This window comes from Corvus cornix, chromosome 5 (assembly GCF_000738735.6).
Source record: "Corvus cornix cornix isolate S_Up_H32 chromosome 5, ASM73873v5, whole genome shotgun sequence".
In the NCBI taxonomy this organism is placed as follows: domain Eukaryota; kingdom Metazoa; phylum Chordata; class Aves; order Passeriformes; family Corvidae; genus Corvus; species Corvus cornix.
This window is the reverse complement of record NC_046335.1, coordinates 15,222,911-15,247,600: the sequence shown is the minus strand read 5'-3', so window position 1 is coordinate 15,247,600 and position 24,690 is coordinate 15,222,911. Positions and strand designations below refer to the sequence as shown.

At 38.0% G+C, this 24,690-nt stretch overlaps 1 protein-coding gene across 12 annotated transcripts in view; it reads left to right on the top strand.

The window, feature by feature from the left end:
• Positions 1-24,690, top strand: part of UNC79 (unc-79 homolog, NALCN channel complex subunit) — a 107,290-nt gene that overhangs the window by 63,367 nt on the left and 19,233 nt on the right. For 9 of the 12 annotated variants that reach the window (XM_039552684.1, XM_039552679.1, XM_039552680.1 and 6 more), the window contains 11 exons: positions 1,668-1,784; positions 3,763-3,846; positions 5,499-5,601; positions 7,375-7,515; positions 11,476-11,514; positions 12,460-12,572; positions 12,657-12,742; positions 13,558-13,731; positions 15,328-15,396; positions 15,984-16,094; positions 21,562-21,666. In XM_039552684.1, the coding sequence (XP_039408618.1) occupies positions 1,668-1,784; positions 3,763-3,846; positions 5,499-5,601; positions 7,375-7,515; positions 11,476-11,514; positions 12,460-12,572; positions 12,657-12,742; positions 13,558-13,731; positions 15,328-15,396; positions 15,984-16,094; positions 21,562-21,666 (1,142 nt within the window). The remainder of the gene's footprint in view (positions 1-1,667; positions 1,785-3,762; positions 3,847-5,498; positions 5,602-7,374; positions 7,516-11,475; positions 11,515-12,459; positions 12,573-12,656; positions 12,743-13,557; positions 13,732-15,327; positions 15,397-15,983; positions 16,095-21,561; positions 21,667-24,690) is intronic. The other 3 variants (XM_039552685.1, XM_010394498.4, XM_039552681.1) reach the window with 1 other exon arrangement.

The following is a 24,690-nucleotide window of genomic DNA, read 5'->3' as shown; positions in this document are numbered from 1 at the left end:
AGAATGGTTTCTTGGTCTGGTTCAATTCTACAATTCAGTTATACCAGGAATTCTTTGCAGAAATGCTGTACTTGGGCCAAAAATTGAGTTTAAATGCACTTCAAAAGGATGGAACTGAAAAGGATGTAATGAAGAAAAACTTAAATACTTCATCTAAGAAAATAATTTCAGTGCAGACTTTCACTGAACTATTCATTTTGTTTATTATTACTCAAGGCCTGTATTTGTTTTGTTTTGTTTTTGTGGAAGTGCTCTGCTTTGAATTTTAAACTCTCTGATGGAAAATGAGTAGAGCAAGTTTAGGAGAAGACGCTCAACCCTTCAGAGCTTTCTGAAAGTCACAGTTTATCCCTTATCTGTACTTCTTTATTACAGTTAATAATGTGGAATGCTGTGTTAATTTCACAGCTTAGATGGTTACTGTTCGGAATTTTAGAATGGGACTACCTGATAGCTAGTGGTCTTTTTTATGATGTTGAATGTAGTAGCAGATGAAAATGATATTCAGAGAAGATTTTACTTTGTTGCCCTTTCTCTAAGGGCCTGTTGAGGAAAACACTTAAACCTATACCTAAGGTAACATTTTAAAAACTTTCCTGGATACTTGTGTCAGCAGTTTCACAGGCCTTGTTCAAGCAGGGCCTTAAAACCCTGTCCCCATACAGTGAACAGTGATTTTAGTTTCAGTGGTGGAAGTATATTGCTCAGGCTCAATTGCCCAAGTGAATGTATTATGCTCGTTCAATTTGAAATTTTTTATGAATGGAGAAAAAAGTAAGAAAGGAGTTGAGTATGATCTCTTTCTTCCTCAATTTAAGCAGAGAAAGTATGTAGAATCATTTAGGTTGGAAATGAGCTTTAAGATCCTTGAGTCCAACCTAACACTGCTGAGTCCATCACTAAGTCATGTTCCTAAGCACCACATCGATATGAACCAAAAGTCTTAAGTCTCCTTTATGGTTTTACTTTGAGCATTATCCAGTGACACATATCTCATAAATCAATCATTTTGAAGAAGCAAATAGCTGGACAAATAAAAATTGAATGCTTGTTACAGAGAGCTTGATAGCTCTCTATAAGAAAAATGGGAGTGAAGTTACAGAAGGGTCTCATCTTCAAAGGCTGCTGGCTTCACACTTCAGCAGAATGTGCAGGTGTTGTGCCTGAGGGGTGGGTATGTCGGAGGCAAGGTCAGGTTGTGCCACCCATGAAGGATGCTGGTGGTACATAGTGTCAGTAGATTTGTTTTCCTGGGGTCAGCATGGACACAGCAGTCCTCCATACTTTGCTGGGAGGAGACTGAGTTTCCTTCCTTGGTACACTGTGTGAGTGAGACTCAAGTGTACATTTATTGCCTCTCAGAATGGGAGTTTTAGGGTAGTATCTTAACACTCACAAATCTTTTGATGAGCTTTCATAATATTTGGAGGCAAAAAGGCACTGACAGTTGACACAGTGAATCCAAGTCATTTCTGACTGATGGCACTGGGGCCAGAATTGTACCCTGTGTAGTTGTATGAAAGGTGCATATTGACTTGAGGAAGATCCTCAGAGCAAGCCATCATTGTCCTTTCAGTATTTATATCATGCTGGCTTGTAAGATCAGGAAATGAGAGTAGTTTTAAATGTCTGAGCTCCTGAAATCCTTTTGCATTTCTGACTTGCAGCTCAGTTCAGACAAATGAAAAGAGGCTCTTTGGGAGCTCTGACAATGAACCAGCTAATGAAGAGGCAGCTGGAACACCAGTCTAGTGCTCCCCACAATATCAGCACTTGGGATACTGGTGAGCTGCATTTATTGTTCTTTATTTCTATTTCCTAAACCAATTACTGTGTAACAAACCACTTTTAAAAAAAGAGAGTATTTCTATTCTACCATTGCAGATAAGTGATCAGTATCAAGTCTAAAGTGAATTTTTATAGCGAGTACGAGATTATTACCTAGTAAGAGTTGGAATAGTTACATATTTGGGAGGTAGACCCTCTGGTACAGTGTTGTCCCTATAATTGTACATAATACTCAGATTATTTCCTGGTCTTATTGAAAGAAATAGAAGTATCACTGCTGAATTCATCAGATATAGGATTTAATCCCTGGTGCATGGAATCATTTATTTGTGTGTGTGTTTACTATGGTGTTGGTACACCACAGAGTTGTGCCTTATACCAGCCAGTTTTGTTTCTCTTAAAAGAAGTTTCTACCAAGTCATGCTGAACACCTGAAGTTTCTGTTCACTCACTGCTTTTTCTCCTTTTAAGATGAATGCAAAGCAATGAAAACTGAATTAAGCATGTAATTCACTCATTACTCATTTTATTTTTTTTTTCTTCTGTAAAACACTTTCAGTTATACCAAATTCATAGCAGATGTCCCTAAACAATGAATTCATTCTGGTTTGTCAAAAATGCTAGATATTTTAGTGCCCATTTTGATGTTAGTGACATTACAAAACTGTGGTTCTCAGAAATTTATCAACAGATCTAGATGCGTCTAGAGAAAGGAACGCTTAAAATGTTATATGGAACATAGCATGCTGAATGAATGTCTTACCACCAGCCCTGGACAGCTGAGTTGAAATTTTTGCTTAATTTAGTCTTCAGCATAAAGTTCCGTCAAACTAAATTGTGTAGCTGAAGACTGGCACTAGATATGGTGCATAGTTCAGGATTATCCTTTCTATTCCAGTCTGCTGAATAGCATCCTCAGCATGAGACCCTTAAATCATAAAGGTCAGAATTTGCCAGTGGTGACAATGGGGGTTTTGTTGTATCAGCAGGTAAGTTTATTTATTGAAGAGACTTAGCTGGATCACCTAGTCTCTCAGGCAGGGTTTTGGAGATTTAAAAGTTACTCCCTTTGTTCTGCAAGAAGTACTTAGCATGTATTCAAAATGAACAGGTCAATACTCAAAACTGTTTAGGAACTCTGTCTAGTAATCCTGTTCCAAATCTAGTAGCTTGCTTCACAACATCTGTGACTTTTCCCTGCAATATTAATTTCATCTAAAGGCCTTCAAGCATGGAGAGGCAGAATGAATTGTTCTTTTCTGGAAAGCTTTGCATCTCTCAATCTCTTGTTCAAACACTAGCATCAAAGTAAAATTTTTATTTGGACAGTGGTTTTTTTTCCAGGACAAATGCTCTGTGTGACCGTTTGTCATTTCATTGTCACACCGCAATTTTAAGACTCATTATACTCATGCATACCAGCTAGGAAGTAGTCTCATCCCACATAAATGTATGATGTGTTCGGTCCACACATCCTTTATTAATTTATTTTTTATTACCTAAGTATGTGTCATGAGTCTCTTCCATTCTTACTTCAAACCACTCTTTTCCCAAGCTTGCTGTCTGTAAAATAAAATAATTTTGTGCCTGGCTTCTGTTAGTACAAAGTATATCTGACTTCTAGTGTCTTGGTATTTCTAAACACTTGTTTCTTTCTCTTTTTGTGGCTCATATATTCCATATCTTGTTGAATCTTTATGGCTAGCACTTCCTTTCCTGTTTAATGACTCTAGTCTAAAATGCCTTCTTTATTATTAGGTTATCTGTGTCCTTTCTCCTGTACAGACTTCTTTAATCCTTCCCCCCCTTCCTTTCTATGCTTAAAAAATTAACTCTTTTCTTTGTTTTTGCTTTTCTATAGCAGTTGTATTTGTCTTTCTCTTTTTTTAACTGTTTGAGACTTGTGGTGCTGGTGACTGGTGACAGATGCTGGATTTGTGGTTCTGGAGACTGAAGTTTTTTCTTTATTCACAGAGCAGATACAGCATGGAAAGAGGCTGTGCAATGTCCCTGTTTGCCTAAACCCAGATTTGGAAGGACCACCACTGAGAATCAGAGGTCAGTTCAGTGTCTGTTTGACCTGGTCCTCTGCCAAGACTGCCAGGAAGATTTCCTGGTTAATACGAAATGGTGCTGAATTTTGTGTTCTATTCAGCTATTAAAGCCCTCAACTGTCCTGCAGAAAGTGTGCAGTGAGTGGTGAAATCTCATTTCTGTATAAGCTTTCCTCCCTCAGAGCTGAAATACATCCAGACTTCCTTACCACCCTGCAATGGGGCAGTGACCTTCTTTGCCTAAATCGTGTTTTTTTCCTACCGTTCACTGCACAAGAGAGGACATTTTTGAGCAGTTAAGTCTTGTTCCAACATTGTAAGTTGCATTATGACTGCTTTTAGCATTTGTATTCTGCAATGGGACTTATATCTAGAGAATATGACAGGGAAACTTCCAAAGTCATGGCAGAGGGATCTTTATGCACCTGAGAGGGGAAGAAAAACCTGGCTACAAAATCTATACCTATCCCCTGCATTCTGGATGTCGTTCTACATTACTGCAGTATCCTAGCCTTCCTGAAGTGTCTGCTCATATCCAGTAAAACCTTAGGGAGCAACTACAAAGTCCTGAACTGTGGATATAAAAGTAATGTTTCCTTCCATGCTTAGTAAAATGGGTTGTTTAAAACCTACCTTATTCTTGTTTCACTCCACTTATTTTGAGTTCAGAAATTGTGGGAGCTTCCTAGCTTATTTTGCCTGAGAGCTGATGTTAAATTTGCTTTTCCTGCAGTAACCAGGATTATGTCATAGTAAATTCCATCTAAATCTTACACAGAGCAGCTTCCTCCTGTTTCTGCAGTTAAATGTTATCAGAACAGGCTAATGTTAACATTAAATCCGAACTGACAGATTGAAGCAACCAGAGAGAAAATTTGCAATGGATTTCTTAAACTGTAATTTGGGAAAGCAGAACTTGGAGAAGCCAAAAGTTTGGATCTTCCATAATACATAACTTCTCCTACTGAAGTAAGCATCTATCAGAAATTTGGGTGCACAAAAAGTGCCAAGGGCAAAGGGAGCCCCATATGTTGGCATGATCACAGTGACTGTGCTCTCAGCTGAAAAACTCAGCTTTGAAGAATAAAGATACTTTTGAGGACTTCCAGTGGAAAGCATTTCTAATGATCAGCCCTCCAATGTTCTGAATTCCTTATGAATTATTTCTTCTCTCTGTCCTTTACTGATTTCTCTCCTGTGGCTCTGTTAGGGACAGTATGAATAGATTGATTATCTGGTGTTGAGACATACAAACTTAATTCCTTCTTCGTATCACTGAGAACTATGGGAAGTTAATTCCCAAAATGTATGGGGGAATATTGCAAATCTTCTGATGTCCAATCTCATAGCAACTGTAGAATCATCCTCTCTCCCTGGTAGATACAATTGCATCAAATTTCCTGGAATTTTTAGTTTATGTTATCTTTTTTCCCCAAGGATTTATCTATTTTTAATTGATAGTCCTAGGTAATTGGAATAATCTGGCAGAAGCAAGGAATGTGCTTATATGTCTTTTTATAGACACAATTTATTCCTTATTTCTAGGCACAGTAAAGCCATTGTGGCTATTCTTTAGAAGTCTGCTCATCAAGCATTTTGGATTTCTGTTTGATGATTCTCTCCTTTTTAATTTTTTTTTTCCCTACTTGCCTTAAGGTGCTACAAAATCTAGTTTGCTGTCAGCACCCAGTATAGTCAGTATGTTTGTACCTGCACCAGAAGAATTTGCTGATGACCAGCCCATTCTGATGACTGACAAGTAAGTGGTTTTCTTTCTCTCCTTTCAAAGAACTAGTTGAACTTCAAATATATCAAGTAAAGTATAGACATACTTTTTGCAAATACAGAGTCCATTCTATCATTTATCTCTATGTCAAGTTTTTTAATTCTTTTTTTTTTTTTTACCCCAAGGTAAATATTTTTTAAATACTGCTAGCAAGATGTGTTTTCAATTCAGTAGGGCCTGGATGATTGTGCACAGGTGAAATGATGACTCAGGCTATTGTGTGTGCACAGAGGGCAGGGGAAGCACTTTCCATCTTATTTTAAATCAGGGGTTCCTTGTGATCCATCAGAAACCTCTTTTGTCTTAGGGGGGAAAAAAGTTCTACTTAAAAATTCCTTTGAGTTTCTGTTGAAATCAGTAGCTGTTGATGTGTCATGTGTAATCTACATAGCATTTTTAATCCTGATACTCACTGATCCTCAAAGCTTTTGCAAACCTGTACTGTTTGGTTAAAATGCTGTACTGTAAAGGGGGTGTTAAACAGAAGAGTACTCATTTAATAGAGAAGTAAAGCAGTCAGCAGGGAGCCATGCCTTGGTTTGTTCAAAACTTAGGATGAGAAACCACAAGTTCCTGTGTGTGCTCAGTCCAGTAGACAGACATGCAAGGATGACCACTGGAGAAAGACAGGGCCATTGTGCAGGCTGTCACTGCTAGTGGACCTTATTGTGTTACAAAGTGAAGCATCCCAGAAGTTAGTCTGGTCTGTGGCACTTCCCTTGGCCATTTCACCAAAGCTCAAGCACTGCCTATTAACATACAGACCAGCTGAGCTTGACTTCCATGACTTTGTTGGCATATTTTCTTTATGTTCAGTAAAAAAGGCAAGAAAATTGCCTGCTCAATTCCATTAAGTTAAAATCTCACAATCTGCTGGAGTCATTAGCAGCTGATTGATCAAATTAAGCAAGCCTTCCTACTAGGCTGAGATAAGCCAATTTCCCACATTGGTTTGCCTTTTTCATAGGTTGTGAAAGCCTGTCTCATCTCTCCCAAATCTGACATCCCCTTTATAATTAGACATTTTGGAGCCCTTTCAGACCTTCATCAGTTGTCTTTGAGCATTTCAGGAAGGATAAGTGACTCAGCAGCAAATCTGCCCTGGGAAGGGAGACTTTTCTGAAATCTAAGGTTCTGTGCTCCTGAGAGGTCTTTTCATTTATTTCTTAATGGCTGTAACTGCTGTGGGAACCAATCAGATCATTGTTTTCTAATTGTATAATTTGTTATTCATAATTCATGACTGACAGGAAGGGCAATGTGAAATTGTTCCATCTCTTTAAGATCATCTGTGAGTGTCATTGTTTGTGTCTATGGTGCTAAATAGAAGAGTGCTGGGACTCAGCCCAAGCTGCATAAATTGGCATGTGCTCACACTGCTGAGGGCCAGTCTTCACTGCTGCAGACTTCTCTTGGATAGTGCAAACTGAAGCACTCCAATACAGTGAGGGAGCTGGAATACAATTACCAATGAAGGACTCAAAACAAGTCATGCCCTGTGGCCCTCTTTCATTTGTCACTAAAGAAACAGCCAGTGTAGCCAGTGAGAAGTTTTATTAATGTTTGAAAGCTATGGGCTGTTACTAATTATAGAAAGATCACAATTATATTATCTTTCTACATAAATGTGGAATAGAATGAAGTAAGTAATAATACTTTTAAAAGACATAATTATACACAGATCTATGTATGGTAATGCTCTGTTTTATATCTGTTAACATCAGGTTTAAAAACTGTTCCTTGCAGGTGCCATGACTGTGGGGCTGTTCTTGAAGAATATGATGAAGAAACACTAGGCCTGGCCATAGTTGTGCTCTCAACCTTCATTCACCTCAGTCCAGACTTGGCTGCTCCTCTGCTGTTGGACATCATGCAGTCTGTAGGAAGGTAAATTCAGGACTTCCTTTTCTCCAATGAAATTGAAAGAATTTTGTGCCTGGAGTTGGGTTTATATAAACTTCAGTATACAAAGGTGTGTATTTTAGAACTCTTAAGCGAATAACATCTGGTTCTGTCTTGCGTCTTTGTTACTCATCGTTTTATGAATTTCTTATGTAACTTCTTCCACTGTCAGTTCAATTTTTGGCAGCTCCTTTGATGTTCTCCCCTTTTACTCTCCAAAGGGAAATTCCAGCTCAGGAATCTCCTCAGCTTGTCCCACTGTAAGCAGTGATGTAAAGAGTAAATTCAGATTTTCTACAGTACCCTTTTTATTTACTACCCAGTTTATTATCTGAACAGCAATTGGTGCAGCAATTGGTGTGCTTCTTCATCTTTTTTTATGTGAAGAAAAAATTTCTGTTAGTTTTTATTCCTCCTGATAGTTGCTCCTTGAACTGGTGTTTTTTGGCCTGCCTTCATGTGTTTTTTGCATACTATTTGTCAGAATTTACGCTCTTTTCTACTTTTCATTTGAGACAGGACCTCACCTTTTTGAAAGAAGCCTTCTTTTTTCTAATAACCTCCCTCACTTTATTTTCTTCTGCTCTCTTGAAGTCTCTTTTTTTCTTAACAACTGGAGTACTTTGGCCCTGTGTTTCCAGTGTAATGCTCTTAAACAGCTTCTGTGCCTCTTACAAAAATTGAATTCTCTTGGCTTCCCCTTGTTGCTGCTTTGACAGAATTTTTCACTTTTATGTGGTTCCTGCTATAGAAGTTGTGCACAAATGTGGTCAGCTGTTCTGAACTTTGCTCCTGGAGGACTGTTGACTCCTAGGTATGATCATTCATTAGCATACCTGAGGCTCTTCAGGCTTTTCAACCATATTTTGCATGCTAGGTAAAAATTTACATTGCCTTATGAGGGCTTCCAAACCAGCTGTTGCATGAAATTGTCTCTGAGAAAGTCTTGAACATTTGCTGTCCGTTATTTTTCTCTTGTTACTTTTACCCAGTGTGCATGGGATAATTAAAGTGTATCATTACTACTGAATTACGTGTGGTTGCTGTCTTGGCCACTTCCTGAACTTCTTGCCTCAGAGGTGGGATGGATGTGATGGGGTGTTCCAGAATAAGTTTCTGAGCAGCTCTAGACATGCAGAAACGATGTCCAGCTCTCCTCCTCCACATTCTTTTTGGTGACTGAAGTTCAAATTGCTTGACTGTGGCTTCTGCAAGGGCATGGCTCTCCACAGCCCTCTTTCTCCACTACCTCCCGATTCCATTTAAACACAGCAGCTCTTCAAGTCCTCCATTTCCATTAATTGCAAGGCTGCAGTTCCCTGCTGGGACTGCTAATTAACTCTGATGGAGGCAAAATTTCTGATCTAGACGGCTGCTGGCCATTCTGTGTGACTCCTGTAAATACAGCAGTACTACAGCCACAGAAAGTGAATCATTTGGAAAATGAATTATCAAAGGATAAGTGGGCTACCTTTTTCTGTGTTTTGAGGGGGAAATGCTGCATCTTTAGAGTGAGACAGCTGATTGTTTTAGAGCAACAGGTAACAGTGCAACGTGGGGTATTCCTGGTAAATGTCCTGTCTTGTTCCTGCTGGTTGCAATTTCTGGCGAATTCTAGGTCCAGTTCTGGGCTCCCCACAAAGGAACTACTTTGAAAATATGCAAAATAAGTAGTATATATAAGCAGAGAGGCAGTCAGGTGCCTCATATATATACCTTGCTCTGTCTTTCATCACGCAGTGCCATATCACTACCTCCAATTACCCATCTAACAGCAGAAGTGAAAATCAATTAGACTTCTTGTTTTTTGTTCTTACAGAAAGAGCTACTACTTTCTTTCATCCATAGAATAAGAAATAAGGAGTTAGGAAGTCCAAGGTCTTTCAGAATAACTAAAAAACACACAGAAATATTTTCAAAAGTTATTTGGGTACCCACAGGCACAGATAAGCACCTATTGTGATTTTCAGAAGGGAAAAAAATTCTGGATTCAAGTTACTGACAATTAAAGATTGAACCGTTTCAAAGACTCTGACATGCATTTAAGTTTATGATCTGGTTCCTGAATCAAGATTTTTGACTTGCTGATTCTTATTTAACTGATTTCCAGTGAGATTTAGCTTTCCAAGCATTAAAGCTGTGTTTGAAATTTAGATTTAGACTTGAGTTAGTGAGGAGCTGTGAAAAGCTTAACTTCTGTTCCTAATGTGTACAGATTTGAACACATCCATTTCCTGTTCTGCTTTGTGGTCTGCAAAGTGGAGGTGATGATGAGGGTTCATGGCATTTGTGTAATAAAATATTTAGGGTAGTAATGATAAATATACACAAACTGCACATTTCAGGAAGTTTCAGATGTTCCCAAGTGTTTACTGTAGTTCATGTCTTGTGACGTTTTTCCAAAGTTAGAAACCTAGTGTTTTGTTTGTCACAAAAGCCATGCTTGCATTATCACATTCAAAAGGAGAGAAAAACATTAGACTTTGATTTCTTTTAGAAAAAAGATTTTATGTTGTTGTGTTTCTGTACTTCAACAGATTTTTGAAAACAGGTATCAAGTCCATTGAGCATGTGATTGGTCTCGTGTTCTGCAGAAATCCTTGCATGCCTTAATGTAAGGTGATGCTACAGTTATTCCAGAATAAAGGTCTGTATTGCTTGATGGTAGCTTCAGACCTTTCTCACCCAGAATTAGCTTTGCACACCAGAAATAATATGTTGTATTTTAGTGTGGATTCCTCTTAATAGTGGAGTTGGGAACTCTTAATGTGTTTTTCTGATTTATGCTAGAACAACTGAGAATAACATGATCTTTAATCCCCTGCACCATCAAGTTTGAGATTATTGCATTGTTGGAAGTATGCTGTGTTCCCAGTTTCTCATGCATAATTCATTAAAATCATTGTAATTTTGGTTCATGCTGTTGCGTTTGACTGAGCTGCCTTAGGGTCCTTTTTGGATTTTATGGTGTTGATTAAACTGTCTTCAGAACAGGGGGTGACCAAGGATGAGCAACAGGATAAAAGGATCATGAATCAAAGAAAAGCATTGAAGATTAGATATAAAATAGCGTAGCTCTATGAAATTTTCACTTAGATTTATCAATTTATAACATCTGAAATATTGATTTGCAGCAAATTAAAGTAAAAATTTGGTGGTATTTTGTATATTAGAAAGAGATGCTTCCAGTGTCCATCCTTATAATGGCTTTACAGTGTACAGCTTTTTGGTGGCTTTTGGTATTAAGGATGTTTTGCTTTGATATTCTAAGCCCCGATTCTATTCATTTACATGTCCTGCATATTGAAGTACCATGATTTTACTTTAAGATTGTGTTCAGTATTTTCACCATGAGTGCTCGTATTTGGCTTTAAAGTCTATATTTAGGTACTAAAATAAATGACCTAATTTTTGAGAACACACCATTTCTCATTTGACTTTGGAAGAGCTAGTAGGTAATTAGTGTTTTTGAAATTAGGCTAGTTATTTAGGTGCCAAAATCTGGAACTAGAAGCCTCACTTTAGACTGCCAAGCAAAGAATTTTTGCTTAGTCTGTGTTGCTGCGTTAATCAGAAACAATTCAGTTTGTAGGCAGCTTCTGGCAAACTTTTTTTCCCTCTAAAAAAATTTAGTTATCCATGATGTGCTGTAGGGCAAAAACATTACTTCATTATCTTTGTGCTACTAGAGGGAGGCAAGATTTGTCTTTAGAGCAGTTGAGACTGCAAGAGTTTAGAATAGAGTGAGAATAGAGTTTACGTCATGCAAACATGGTTTTTCTGAATTTAGGTGCTCTTCAGAAGATCCTTATGGTAACATTTTAAATGTTCTCTAAAATTGTTGTTTATTATTTGTTTAAAATGGTACTTTATTGGCTTACTTAAAAAGTGAAACACACAAAAAAAAGCATATGAGCTTCAATTTCTTTTTAATTTTTATTCCAGGTTGGCATCAAGTACCAGTTTTTCTAATCAAGCAGAAAGGTATGGTAGCAAAGGATACCTTGATAAAAAAAGAAACAATCAATCTAAATCATCATCTTCCCTGACCCTGTAATCAAATAACTTTAAGTTTTTAAAAATGTTATTTAAAATTTCTGAGTAAAAGAAAAAACCTGCCTTTTCCGCTTATTTCAAATATCCTGTGTTTTCTGGAGATGAACAGGAGCCCATATTCATATATGTTAAACCTGGAAAAAATTGGATTCAGATGCTGTCTTGCCTTTGCAATTTCAGTGCAGCTTTTTCTAACTGATTCTGTGTTCAGTATTTGTCTTGATAAACTATCTCCAATCAAGTGAATCATCCTTGGCCATGGAGAATCCCTGGTAGTGTTGCCTCATTATGTAAATCAGATGCTGAATAGGATAAATTCATTTTGAGAAGCTGTAAAGCATGTTAAGATGTGCAGTTTATGAGTAAATAGATAATACTTAGGCTTTTAAAATGAAAGCATTCATTTATGAGTGATTAGGGAGTACTTCATCTCTTGAAGGAAACTGCAAGAGGCAAATGGATATTGTAATGTTTTTGTTTACCTGTTGTTCATGTGTTTTATGATAAAGCCAAGAACCTTATTCTGTGTCACTGGAATACACAAGGTGAGAGCAGGATTATATTTCAAATTCAGATGATTCACAAATAAAAATACGTGGAGAATCAGGAAAAATACAACTATTTATTGGGGCAAATACTTTAAGTATGTGTATGTAACTTTTTTATCTCTTCATAGTTGAGCTGAAGTCATAAAATCAACAAACTTCTTTTCAGGACCAGGACAGTTCTGTTTTTGACTATCTCACTCATAACTGAACACTTCCATAATTAAAAAGAATAGCATCATCTTTATTTTCTCCGTGTAGTCAGCTTTGACAAGTGTTTCATCTGCAGTGCAATTTTTTTTCTTCTCTTCTTTTCCCTTCATTTCAGCATGATGATCCCTGGAAATGCTGCAGGTGTGGCCAAGCAGTTCCTCCGTTGTGTGTTCCATCAGCTGGCTCCCAATGGCATCTTCCCTCAGCTCTTCCAGAGCATTATTAAAGGTAATGTGCAATACCTGAATTCATTTTTGACCCTTGGTTTCCTCTGTATGAACAGCCAGTGCAAAAATGTCATTCAAATTTCAGATGGAAGTTTTTTACGGACTTTAGCCATGTCTCTGATGGACTTCAGTGAGCTGAGTTCCATCGCTGCTCTGAGCCAGCTGTTAGAGGTATGTTGACAATTGACTATGTTAATGATGCTAATTTTATTAGCATTATCAGGATCATTTTTCCTCATTTGAGTTCAAACTTGTTTCATCAAAAACACTGTGAATTTTCGTTTTGTCCTCCTTGGAAATAATTAGGCTGTCCTCACCACAAGTAGTGTGTCCCATTCCTTTCTATTTTTTGTTTTCAGGAACATTTCTGCTTATACATCTCAGTTCCCCCTCTTCATTTTATCTGATGACAGTTTCTCTTAAGTATTCCAAAACTCTATTGCCTGCCTTTGACTGCCTTCTATGCAGTTAGCTTATTTCTACTCTACCATTTTTCCTCCTGCTAGAACTAGTCACTTGCATGTATCCTGCTTTTCCAAGAACATGGCAATTGCTTCATACAAGATGTTGACATCACTTTAAAACTGCTCATGTCTTTTCAGGCCTCACTCTAGGACAGAAGCCATGAAAGCACACATGGTCTACTGAGCATTAGTGAACATATCTTTAAAACTGTCTAAAGGAAAACATGAGCTGAATACTTTGAGTTTTGCTTTTTCTACTTCCATGCCAGTCTAAGCAGATTATGCGTTAGGACCCTGCTTATATAACATTTTGGCTCAAAATCTTTTGGTCAGTACTTTAGGAACTGCTGGACTAACTATCACATACTCAGTTCAGCTTCCCAGCACAACACTATCATTAGCATCATAGAGAAAATACGCAGTATTTCCTCTCAACAACTTAACTTCAGCACTTTCAAATACTGTGTAAGGGACCACTTCTGCACGGGTGTGATTGTTCACAGTTATCGCTTTGTTTCCCAGGGTTTAAACAACAAAAAGAATTTGCCAGCAGGGGGTGCAATGCTACGCTGTTTGGAAAACATTGCTACCTTCATGGAAGCCTTGCCAATGGATTCGCCCAGCAACCTCTGGACCACAATTAGTAATCAGTTTCAGACCTTCCTTACTAAACTCCCATGTGTTTTGCCTCTTAAGGTATGATGTATGGACATCTGAAGCAAGCTATATTGCCATTGGTCAGGATGTATTGAAACAGTGGGAAAATTGTGGATAACCAATCAGAGTGGGTTCGTGTGAATTATTCTTGTGATTTATTGTATCTCTGATCCATCCTATTAATTATGTTTTCCGTGGATAACAACAGCAACTCTGAAAGGGGTACTTGTCACTTCTTTCTTGGCATTTTTCCTATCTGCTTTCTACGCCCTGTCAGATTAGAATACTGCGTTTGAGAGAGTCAGTATTTAAACCATGAAAATCTATCTAAATTTAGTTTTAACTGTTAAAACTAAATAAAACTCTCAAGAAGAGCAGCACCACCTAATTAATTTGCTAAAAGTACACAGTAGTCAGACAGGCAGAAACAACTGAGACTACTGGGAATTGGGCCTAGCCTGTTTGGCTGACCAGGTTGTAGTCCTGATTGTAATAGAATATTGTAAAGGAAACTGAATCCAGAAGCTTTGGGCTCTGATTTCTGAGAGCTCAGAGGAGATACAGCAGGATCTTATCTCCTGGTGTGTATATTTCCAGATATCGTTTCAGCAAACATAATAAAAACTTTTGAGTCTTTCCAGTAAACATGGAGTTCTGATGCCCTTACTCTATTTCCTATGGTGTGAATAAGCCCAGTGGTAATTTCTTCTATACAAAGCAGTGTTGTTCAGTATGGGCTGAGGGATCCAAAATCTAAATCTGTGACTGATAAAATTGTCTTTTAAATTGGGTGTCACTACCCAGCTACATGAACAATACTAAATTCCTTGGCTCTATTATGCAGTAGTCAGATCTTGAAACCTCTTCAGATTTTGGTAAATTGTGACATTATCCTTCAGCACTTACTAAGTCAAACAGGCAATAACCATTCCCTCTGTGTACTAGTCACCCCAATCTGCTGCATCTTGTATAACTGAAATAAATAAAAAGAAATTAATTGGATCTTAGTGATTCCAACTGCATATCCGCCATTCACGGAACCTTTAGGTGGAGTGTTTACTCTGATTTGCCTTTTATTCATGGGAGGAATTATTAGTGATACAAGAAAAGCAATTGCTTGCTCCTGAGCTTTCAATCTCCTGTTCTCTTCTTTAGGGTCATAGGGGACACTTTCATATTCTAGATGTTTACAGCAGGGGTGAGGCAAGACAGTGGACTGATCCCGAAAAGTCCATTCAGTGCTGTAACCTGTATGATTTATTCGAAATAAAGATTACATCATAAGGAACAGCTTAAGGAATCTGAAACAGCTGCTGCCAGGGCATATTCCAATGTTAGATGTTGTGAGTTGTCTTGAGATGTGAGGGAAAATATCTGAGACCAGGACAAGCACAGAAATACAAAATTAGGTAGATGATGCGTACCTATGCTGTATATGTTACCCCTGAAGGGGTGTGATTGGGTATGATTGTGTTCAAGAATAAGCCAGTTTAGAGAAAGTAATTAAAAATCAATCATCATTTTTTCAGACTTCTCCTATAACTTATTCATAGCTGCTACCACTATAAGCAAGATGTGTGCACAGAAAGATACTAGCTTATTTCCTTTTTCTTTTCTGCTTTCAAATATGTTCAGTGTTCTTTAGACTCCAGTTTAAGAATCATGATTTGCTTGTTGAAGATACCTACCACTAGTGCCACCAGGGTAAGTTCCAAGAAGACAAAATTCTGTTGCCTCGGATTTAGCCAGCCTGTGCTACTGTATGAATGTGTTCTTATCCCCTGGCTAGGAAAGTGTTATATATAAGCATAAAATTGTGCAGTCCAATACTGTTTGGAGAATGATAAGAGCTTTGGAATCTAGGTTACAGTAAAGTGGGGGTAGAATTACATTCTTGTGTGGGTGTGAATGTATGTCTTCTTAAAGATTTGATGTTCTCCTTTTTTTTTTTTCTCATCTATTTTTTTCTTTTTTAAAAAAGGGTAATGAGCTTCCTTAGACGTTTTTCAGTACAATTCCACTGAAGTCAGTGAGGTTTTCCTGCATAAACTATGCAGAATCTCTTATAAACACCATGTCATAAGTGAAACTATTTTCTACCTTTTTGTTTCTAATTTCTGACAGAAGCATGAAGGCATATGATACAGCTGTTTGACCAAAACAGTGTAAATCCCAGGCAGATAGCCTCTGAGCCAAAAATAATGCTGTTCCATTCAGGTTTTCAGAGTTGGAATGCTTCTTTGCTTTTTTGGGCAACGAGTTATTGATTTCTGTAACACATGTCATTGCAGAGTCTTCTGGAACCTTTTTCAAAATTACTGAGTTTTGTGATTCAGAATGCTGTCTTCACTCTGGCCTACCTGGTGGAACTGTGTGGTTTGTGCTACCGAGCCTTCACAAAGGTAACAATGACACTGTATCTTCCTTTAGGGACAAGTGAAAACAGGACAAAGTTGTGCTTCCCACAAGTAGTTTGGAAGTAAAGATGAAATCAGTGTCAGGTTTCAGGCATGTCAACAGTTTTAATGTAGTTTGGTTAATCAAGTAGTGATCATGATTCAGTACCTTTTAATAATGCTGAGTTTTACATTCACAGTAAAGACACAGATTATGGGAACCTGCTGCAAGTGTTGCTCAGAAAAGTATTTTGATGTGATTTTGGGACTTGGACATCTTTTTCTCATGTTGAGAAGATACCTGGTATTGATGCATCACTTAAAACCTCTGTACAGTCATATCTTTCCTAGTGCACAAGTTTAGACACATAACTTATGAGTAAAATCTTAAATATTCCTGGTAGTGCCTTTTGAGAGCATGGCTGTGAGGGGAGGCAGTAGACAACTAAGATGGAAAACTCCAAGTTAGGAGCTTTCCATCTAAGATACTGTTCATTCTGTATTAGGTATTTTCCTTTGGCATGTATGGCTGTAGCTGTGTAGAAAAGAGAACAGTATGTGTACACTTTTTAAAAGTTTGTAAGATTCCTGGATGAAAGCCATGGTGTACAAATAACAGTTTAGTTATTACTCAGGTTCATTGTTGTAGCTATCAGTGAGAAGCTGAACAACAAAAAAGCAATTGAACCTAAGGTCATATATACTCCATTATGTAGATTGTCAAAGTACTGAGCGAAAATGTTGCCTTATCCACTAAGTGCACACTTTTCCATGCTTGATACATTTGTCAGAACAGTAATTAATCCTCAGGGAATGTTCTATCATAAGCAGCTACATGGTTTTCTGTTTTGATAATGTACAACTGGAACATGCGTTGTTTGAGTCTTAACAAGACTTAAAATATCACTGGACAAACAATGAAGAAGAAATGATAAAACCAATGACACTCACAGAAAAACTGCACCACAGGAAAATAAGAAACATTTTTACCAAATGTAATGGTTTGAAGCATTAAATAGAAATTAACAGTATGTTTAATGACAGCAAGCAAGTTCTAGCATTTTGTCTTGTTTGAAAGAGAAGAGTTTATGAAATGGAATAATCCTGAATATAGAAGATATTGCCTAGCTTTTAGAAGTATTTTGAGTTAGAGCTATAGTTAAGGGTTTGGACAAGGCAAAGTGAGAAAAATGTTAACTTGAAGTCCAATAGTGGTTTTTTTCATTGAAACAGAAAAGCCTCATTTAAAACTGAAGCAAAGATACTGCTCTTGCATTTGTGGTCTTACCAGTGTGTTTTGTATATCTGCTAAAGCAAATTGTGACTATAGGAAATTTTTCACTTTCCTCAGGCCCTGCAGTTTCACAAAAATGTAATAAAACCACATTATTAGAAAACCCACACGTGTCTCTTGCATGCTTGCTGGTTGGTTGCTCTATTAATATAGTGAGTACTTAATTGCACACAGGAACCTTGGATTACAGTGCTTGGTAAAATCATCTTGATTTAGTTTAATGCAACCCGATGACCCAGAAATTGGAAGCATTAGTGAATGTTCTGCATTGTATAGCCACAAAATAGTTAATTTAGTGGAACTCCACACTACATTATCTTTGTTATTTCTGAAAGCTTACCATAGTTTTGCCTTAGAAGTGTCAAATTAGTGACTGCTGTTAGAAAAAAACACCAAATCGGTTATGATGTCTGTGTTTTTTCTCTACAGTGGAAGTCACTGTAGGTAAATAGGAGTGTTGTGACAGAGTACCACATAGAAGTGAATTTCAGAATGAATGTAATTTGTGAGCATTGAAACTATTCAAATGTAATTGCTTGTTTTGCAACGTTGAGTGTGGTGACTGGAACAAAACACTAACTTTCAGCTAAGCTGTGGAGGATTCTTGTCTTTTCAAAGAGCAAGCTACTCTGACATGCACTTTGTAGAAGTCAGTGCTGTACAACCACTCCAAATCTTTCTTTACTGCAACATTTTCCTGATATCCTGTGGTAGGAATATCTGAGTTTCTCGTCTTGGAGCCTGAAGACTCAGGTCAATCTGATATTTCTGTTGTCTGAGTTTCTGTTCCAGGTCAGCAATTTGTTTTTTTCAGCGCCTTTGGAACTCTCAGTTGAGAGTAGCATCTTTTCTGTGGGTAGTAATCTTATCTTTAGTTTTCCTTTCAAGTGTCTTAAGGTCCTAAATGGACACTTTTTGGCTTTCTTATCTCTTATAGCTGCAGAAGCTTGAAGCTAAGCTTAACCTTTTGCTAGTATTCTGTTGTCCCTTACCAAGTGAATGCAGAATGCCACATGATTTTGCTACTGAATTTTTTGAAGAATATTATATGGCAGATCTTCAGTATTTTTAATTACTGTAGTAGCAGCGGTGATAAAGATTTTTGCTTTATACTAGCTTACTTAGAGGATAGCATAACACTCCATTAAAGGTCCAAATTTACTCTTATTACTAAGTTTGGACCCTGAGGTACTACTAGAACTTCAGGAGTTTCATGTTCTACATATTGACATGTGGTAAGTCACAACTTGAAGGTTGCAAAGCAGTTTTCTATAGGGATGCATAGACATTTGAGAGTTAATTTGGCTGAACAGAGGCTGAAGTACTTAGTGTATTCTTGATACTTCGGGTACCAAATTTCTATATGTGACTCCCCTGGGTGTTACTTTTATGGAACAGTGGCCCTGTGGCAGAGTATAAAGTTCTAAAACTAGGTTTATACATATTTACCACCAGCAAGATGATAGGAATAAGTAGGCTTGGATAGGAAGGATACTCTGGGCCATTGACTTACCTGTCATCACTCCTGATTTACAGTGCAGGAAGCAACAAGTCAGATGTCAAAAAACCATTTTGCCTGATTTTGCTCAATCTCTCTGCATTGCATGTGCTTAACAAACATTGAGTTTAGACTGTGAGATAGGAGACTTCTTTGAGAAAGAGGTAGTCAACTGCTGTATTATCCCTAAAGCCAAGAAAAGCTGGGATTCATGAAGCCTATGCCTCCTTTCCAGTGTTCTGGCAAAGCAATTTATTGTGGCCCAATATCCTGTATAGCATAGATGTTGGTATGTAAAATAGTTGAATGCTTTTGAAAGAATTATGTCTTCCTTCTTTTTCAGTGTGTGTAGGCTACTGTACTGGGTTACTGATCAGAACTTCTGTCCACTCTTTGGGGGGATGTAATTGTCATCTGACTTGAGTGTGGCACTGCATAGTGTCTGTGTCTCAAGTCTGGGAAGGCATATGGTGGTGGGAAGGGGCACTCTTCCTGGGGAATTCTAACAAGTAATCAGGATCTTTTTATGCTTTGAGTGTTGTGCGCTGTTCTGGTTCTCCATTCCCACTCAGAATGTTGTAGTATCAGAGAAAGTTCAGGTAATGATCTCAAGAATGATCAAATAGTTAGGTGAGTTCCACATACAGAGCAACTAAGTCAGAGCTCCTCAATCTGAAAGTGCAACAACTGGTGAGAATGTGAGAGAGGTCTGCAAGGTCACAAGTGATCCAGACAGGGATGGGTAATTCATTCCTTCCCAGTGGAAAGAACATACTAAGTTTGTAGGAACTAATCAAAGCAAGTAAAGGGAAGTGATTCTTCAACAGTTTGTGACTCCTTACCAAGTACCATTTGTGCTAAAGGTTGACATGAGTCCCAGAGGTCAATGGACAGTTACATGGAAGAGAAATATATTGAGAGTCATGAATTATACAGAAACCATGCTGAGCTCAGAAGTTCCCTGAGCTGAAAATAGTTGGTAAAATTACACATGCTTGCCTTGTTCTTATTCTTCCTTTTGCTTCTGCTTATGGCCTTGTTGGAGATAAGTTACTGAAGATATTTGTTCTCATCTGACCTCTCCTGGATATTATTATATTGTGTAATTTTTATCAGAGCACCACTCATGCGTGTGGAATGTGTAACTTTTGAATATTTGTCCCCTCAAGCTGATTTTGGAGTGTTAGCTTCCTGCGAGTTTAGCTGCCTAGACTGCAGCAATGTTGTCAGACAAGGACAAGGACTGCAGTTTGGGACCTGTTCCATCATCTGAATATGTTATCTGTCTGCACACTCCATGTAATTGAAGGGGAAACTAGGAACTTGAAGTACGGTCTCTTGATTCACAGACTGGCATCTGACATCCGTGAAAGACATACCATTCTGTTGTTTTGGCACCTTCTCCCAGATCAAGGCCTGATATTTAAGATCTGTTTTCTTTCAAAGATATATGGGTGCTGTGGCAGACACGCACTGCTGCTGCACGCATTGTTTGACAGTATGCCACACAGGTGGTGTGGTGACCTCAGCTCTCTTAAGAGGAACCCTGGCGACTGCTTGGTCTGCTGCAACCAAAGGTCACTCTTACTTCCAGCTATTCATCTTCTCCTGTGTGCAGCTGGAGGTGGCCTTCAAGTTGTCTCTCACTAACCTCATAAAACTTCTCTGAGGAAGAGACAAATGGTCACATTTTACAGATTTTTGTGGAGAAACTGAGGGCCTGACTGAGTAAAAATTTTCATACATTTAACTTAAGTGAACGGGCAAATGTATGAGATTTACAAGACGGAGGATACTAGGTTTTAGATCTTAAGCACACTTTAGGTATGCTCTTCTTATTAGACAATTCATTTCGTCTCTAGTGGTTGTCTGAAATAGAGCATGGTGCTCTTGCTGATCAAAATTCTTGAGTTGCTGTGGTCAGTAGCAGGTTCTATGTTTTTATCTTATTGTCTAAAGTCAGAGAATGACAAAGTAAGATGTATAACAAGCCCCTCTTATCTCTTGTACCTCCTTGCTGACTCAGCCCTACAACTCTATTCTTAGACTTCTGCGTGCTAATCTCCACTGGCTGATTTCCCCCTATGTTTTAAAGTGTTTCTGTTGTAGCAGCTGTAGCCAAGACTGTTTTTATTGTGGAAGTGGAAAAGTACTGCCAGTCTAATGAGTGGAAATAGATAGTCCAAGCAGCTGTAGTGCAGGCATTCATTTTTTAAAGGGGGAAAACAACAGAAGAAGAATATGGTGAAATGTAGACTGTTTTTGGCAGGTTCAGTGAAAGAATAATGCTAAATACCACACCAGTTTTATTCTCCTGTGTCATTTCTTACTGCTTTCCCCTTTTCTCTTTGTATGGGACTACTTAATAAAAGCTATGTTTGCATGCCTGGACTTTATAACTATTTTATAAAATCTATCTGTATCTCATGTGTGAAATATTAAATCTCGGATATAATTTCTGATAAAACATGAAAGGAAGATTACCTTCATTGATGTCTGTTCGGTTAAGTCTGTAGAATTATATAAATGATGAGTGGTGATATCTTTTTCTTAAGACAGGAGAAACCAGTACACTTTTGTAACTTTGTTATTCTTAAACTTAGATAAAATGTATCTTTATGGTTTAGTAGTGGCTGTCAGTGAATTCCAGGACATTGACAATTCTGTATTTTTTGTTGTAGGAAAGGGACAAATTCTACTTGACGCGCTGTGTTATATTGGAGTTACTGCAAGCACTCAAGTTAAAGTCACCCTTACCAGACATGAATCTGCTGCTGTTGGTGCAGGTACAGGAGATTCTGATGTAATTTTCATACTGGTCCTATCTTGGCCCAACTTCAGGAGTGGGGCAGAGCAGAAGAACGAAGTCCAGCATGGTTACAGAAAGTACTAGCAATGTTGGTGAAAGAAGAACTTTTTGAATCCAAATCCAATTGCATTTGTATGTATTGGTGCATACATTTAGGCTCCTACATTAAAATTTAAAGTTGGAATCCAAATTTCTCATAATGATAATGACCTGTGCATCATTGCTGATGTATTGAAGATCACAGAATATATCTTGAGTTGGAAGGGACCCATAAGGGTTGAGTCCATTGAGTTTTATACCATGTTCTGATGGGGCAGCTGCGCCAGGTGCTGCCTTGTCTTCATATCCTAGCCTCAAACCCTGTCACCAGTTTGTGTGGGAAGGGGTGCTGATCATGGGCCACAACTCAGTTTCTGGCAGTAAGCTTGTCTGCAGTTCCTGAAGGCCATTTTCTTTTAACCTGTAAAGTTACAGGTTACAGTTTTCCAGTAAAGAATACATTGACAATATTTCTGCTGCTTTCATTCTGTGGAGTCAAGCTAGCTTTTTCATTGGAAAATATGAGGAAATAAGATACAGACTTGTGAAAACTTCTGCCTCCAAGAAGGCAAGTGTGGCACAGTTTGGCACCACAAGCCTGTCCCATGAACACAATTTCTTGAAGTCCATCAAATGTCATCACAGGTAGTGGGCTCTCATTGTTTACAATGAGCTAACAATGATATGTTAGGAACTTAAATTTACAGACTTAAAATTATAGGGGACCAGCATAATAGCACTCCATAAGGTTCAGGTGAGGTGTTTATTACATAGATCCCTCATAATGCTCCCAGCATCACAGCTCCATTCACTCTTTCCCATCCCATTATGGGTCAAAGCTTCATATAGCTTACTATGGACTCATTTTCTTTTGAGTACTGGTACATTGCTCATAGTAAGTAAGTCATTGCCAGTTGACACAGAAATAATACTGACTAATAAAATTATATAGAAGTTAGGATAACTCTGAAAACAATTATTATGCCATCAGTGTTAGGGAGAGAAGTTGGGAAGGGAAGAATAACAGATGAGTTTTTTTCTTTTGATGGTAAGGTGTTATTTTTTAAAATCCATTTTAAGTTAAAAAGCACAAGTTTGCCTTTTTTTTTTTTTTTTAATTATTATTAAACCCAAACTTCTTTTTTTCAGTCCCAGTCACTACCATCAAATAACAACCACCAGCCTCTTTCTCTCTTATGGCTGCAGTGATGCACCTTGATACCGTGTGCAATGGTTTTTGTTGACTTGAACTGACTTTTCCTGTATTACAGAATAAAGCAATTATTCTGCATCAGTCCTGTAATTCAGTCCTGTGGCTACCCCAACAGTGACAATCCCCTAGTCTAGTCATGCCTGAATTTCTCATTTGAGAATGCAAACAGGCCATGTCAGTTTTGGCAGTGGGATTTAACTGATTAACACTTGTCCTTCATATTGGGTCAATTGCCTGAGAGACCCAGTAAGCAAAACTCTCTCTTACATTACCTTTATCTCATAAAGATAAAATGATAATTGCCTGCGTTTTCCTCCTAGCACTGTTCCCATATGCTGTATTCACTTTGGGATGTATTCATACCTTACACAACAGCATCTAATGTGGATGTAAATGTCTTTTATGATGTCTCTCTTTCAGAAGCTGATGAAGTGATTCATATTTCCTGCAATCCAAAGCAGCCAGCTTCTGTTTCTATGTAGTCAGTGGTGGAGAATAGGGGTTGTATTCAGACCATCTGCCGTAGATGCCTACTGGAGGCATGATGACAACTTCTCCCATTGACTGTGCAAATTGGCAGCTCTCAGTAGTATGTGGTCTGAATCATTCAACAGCCTCTGGAATTGCAGTACCATAGTAACCACTAAGCCCATCTCCAGCACCACTGTGATTTAAGAAATCTACCAGTAGCATATGTGTCTTACTTTTTAAATTTTCTCTGGTGCCATTTACAGAATGAAGGAATTGGTTCACCTCTTTACTACACAAAGCCGCTACAATATTAACTCGGGTTGTATGCTTTTGAAAGAATAAAGCCATACAGAGTTAACACAGCACCAAACGGAAGTGGTTTTAATTTCCAACAGTCATGTCTCCATGGACATGTTAGCCTGTATGCAAGATTCTATACAGACACTGCACACAGAATACAGAGATTCTGTCAAAATGTTCCAGATAACAAAGGAGCTAGGAGCACTTTAATTTAATGATAGATCAGTTGTGGGCTGACTAACAAAGGAGTTCCTAGAAAGGTACATTTGACACCCACGTTTATCCAGATTACATAGTGCCATCAGTGTCACTGGTGACATAAGACTAAGATGAGAGTTAACTTTATCCCACTTCACAAAGAATGAGAATTTTAACCAGATCACTCCAATCTTTGCATAGGTGTCCTAGATGATAAAGGGTACTGAAAGACTGTCTCCTTGATTTGTCCTAGCAAATGAAAGCCATCATGTACATGCTGCTGTTCCATGGGTTTCCATAGGAACTGCTTCTTCACACAGCATTTTGTTTCCCAGTACTTTTCTCTGCTCACATTTCATCAGCACACGTCTCCAGGATTTCCATTGACTTCAAATTATACTGATGTCTCTTTAGAATTTGCTTGTTCAGTCAGGCTCTAAGATTCAGGGTACCTGATCTGTTTTGTTGTAAAGCTTGTGGAAATGCAAGAGTGAATTCTAGGGCTGTAAAGGATATTTTGAAATATTTTCATGAAGTGCAGTTAGTCATTGAGAGTACTGCTAACATATATATGCATTAGACAACCATAAAATATGGTAGTCAATATCTGTCTCAGTTTGTGAAAGTACCATGGTATCAATTAATTTTTAATAAGAAGGGAGATTAATGCTTAGACCTTAGTTGACAGTTATTTTCTGTCTTCTCCTTCTTAGAAAGTTACATTGCATCACTATGGACAAAAATTGCTCAAGTGCAAGTACAATGTTAGGACAAGAAGTT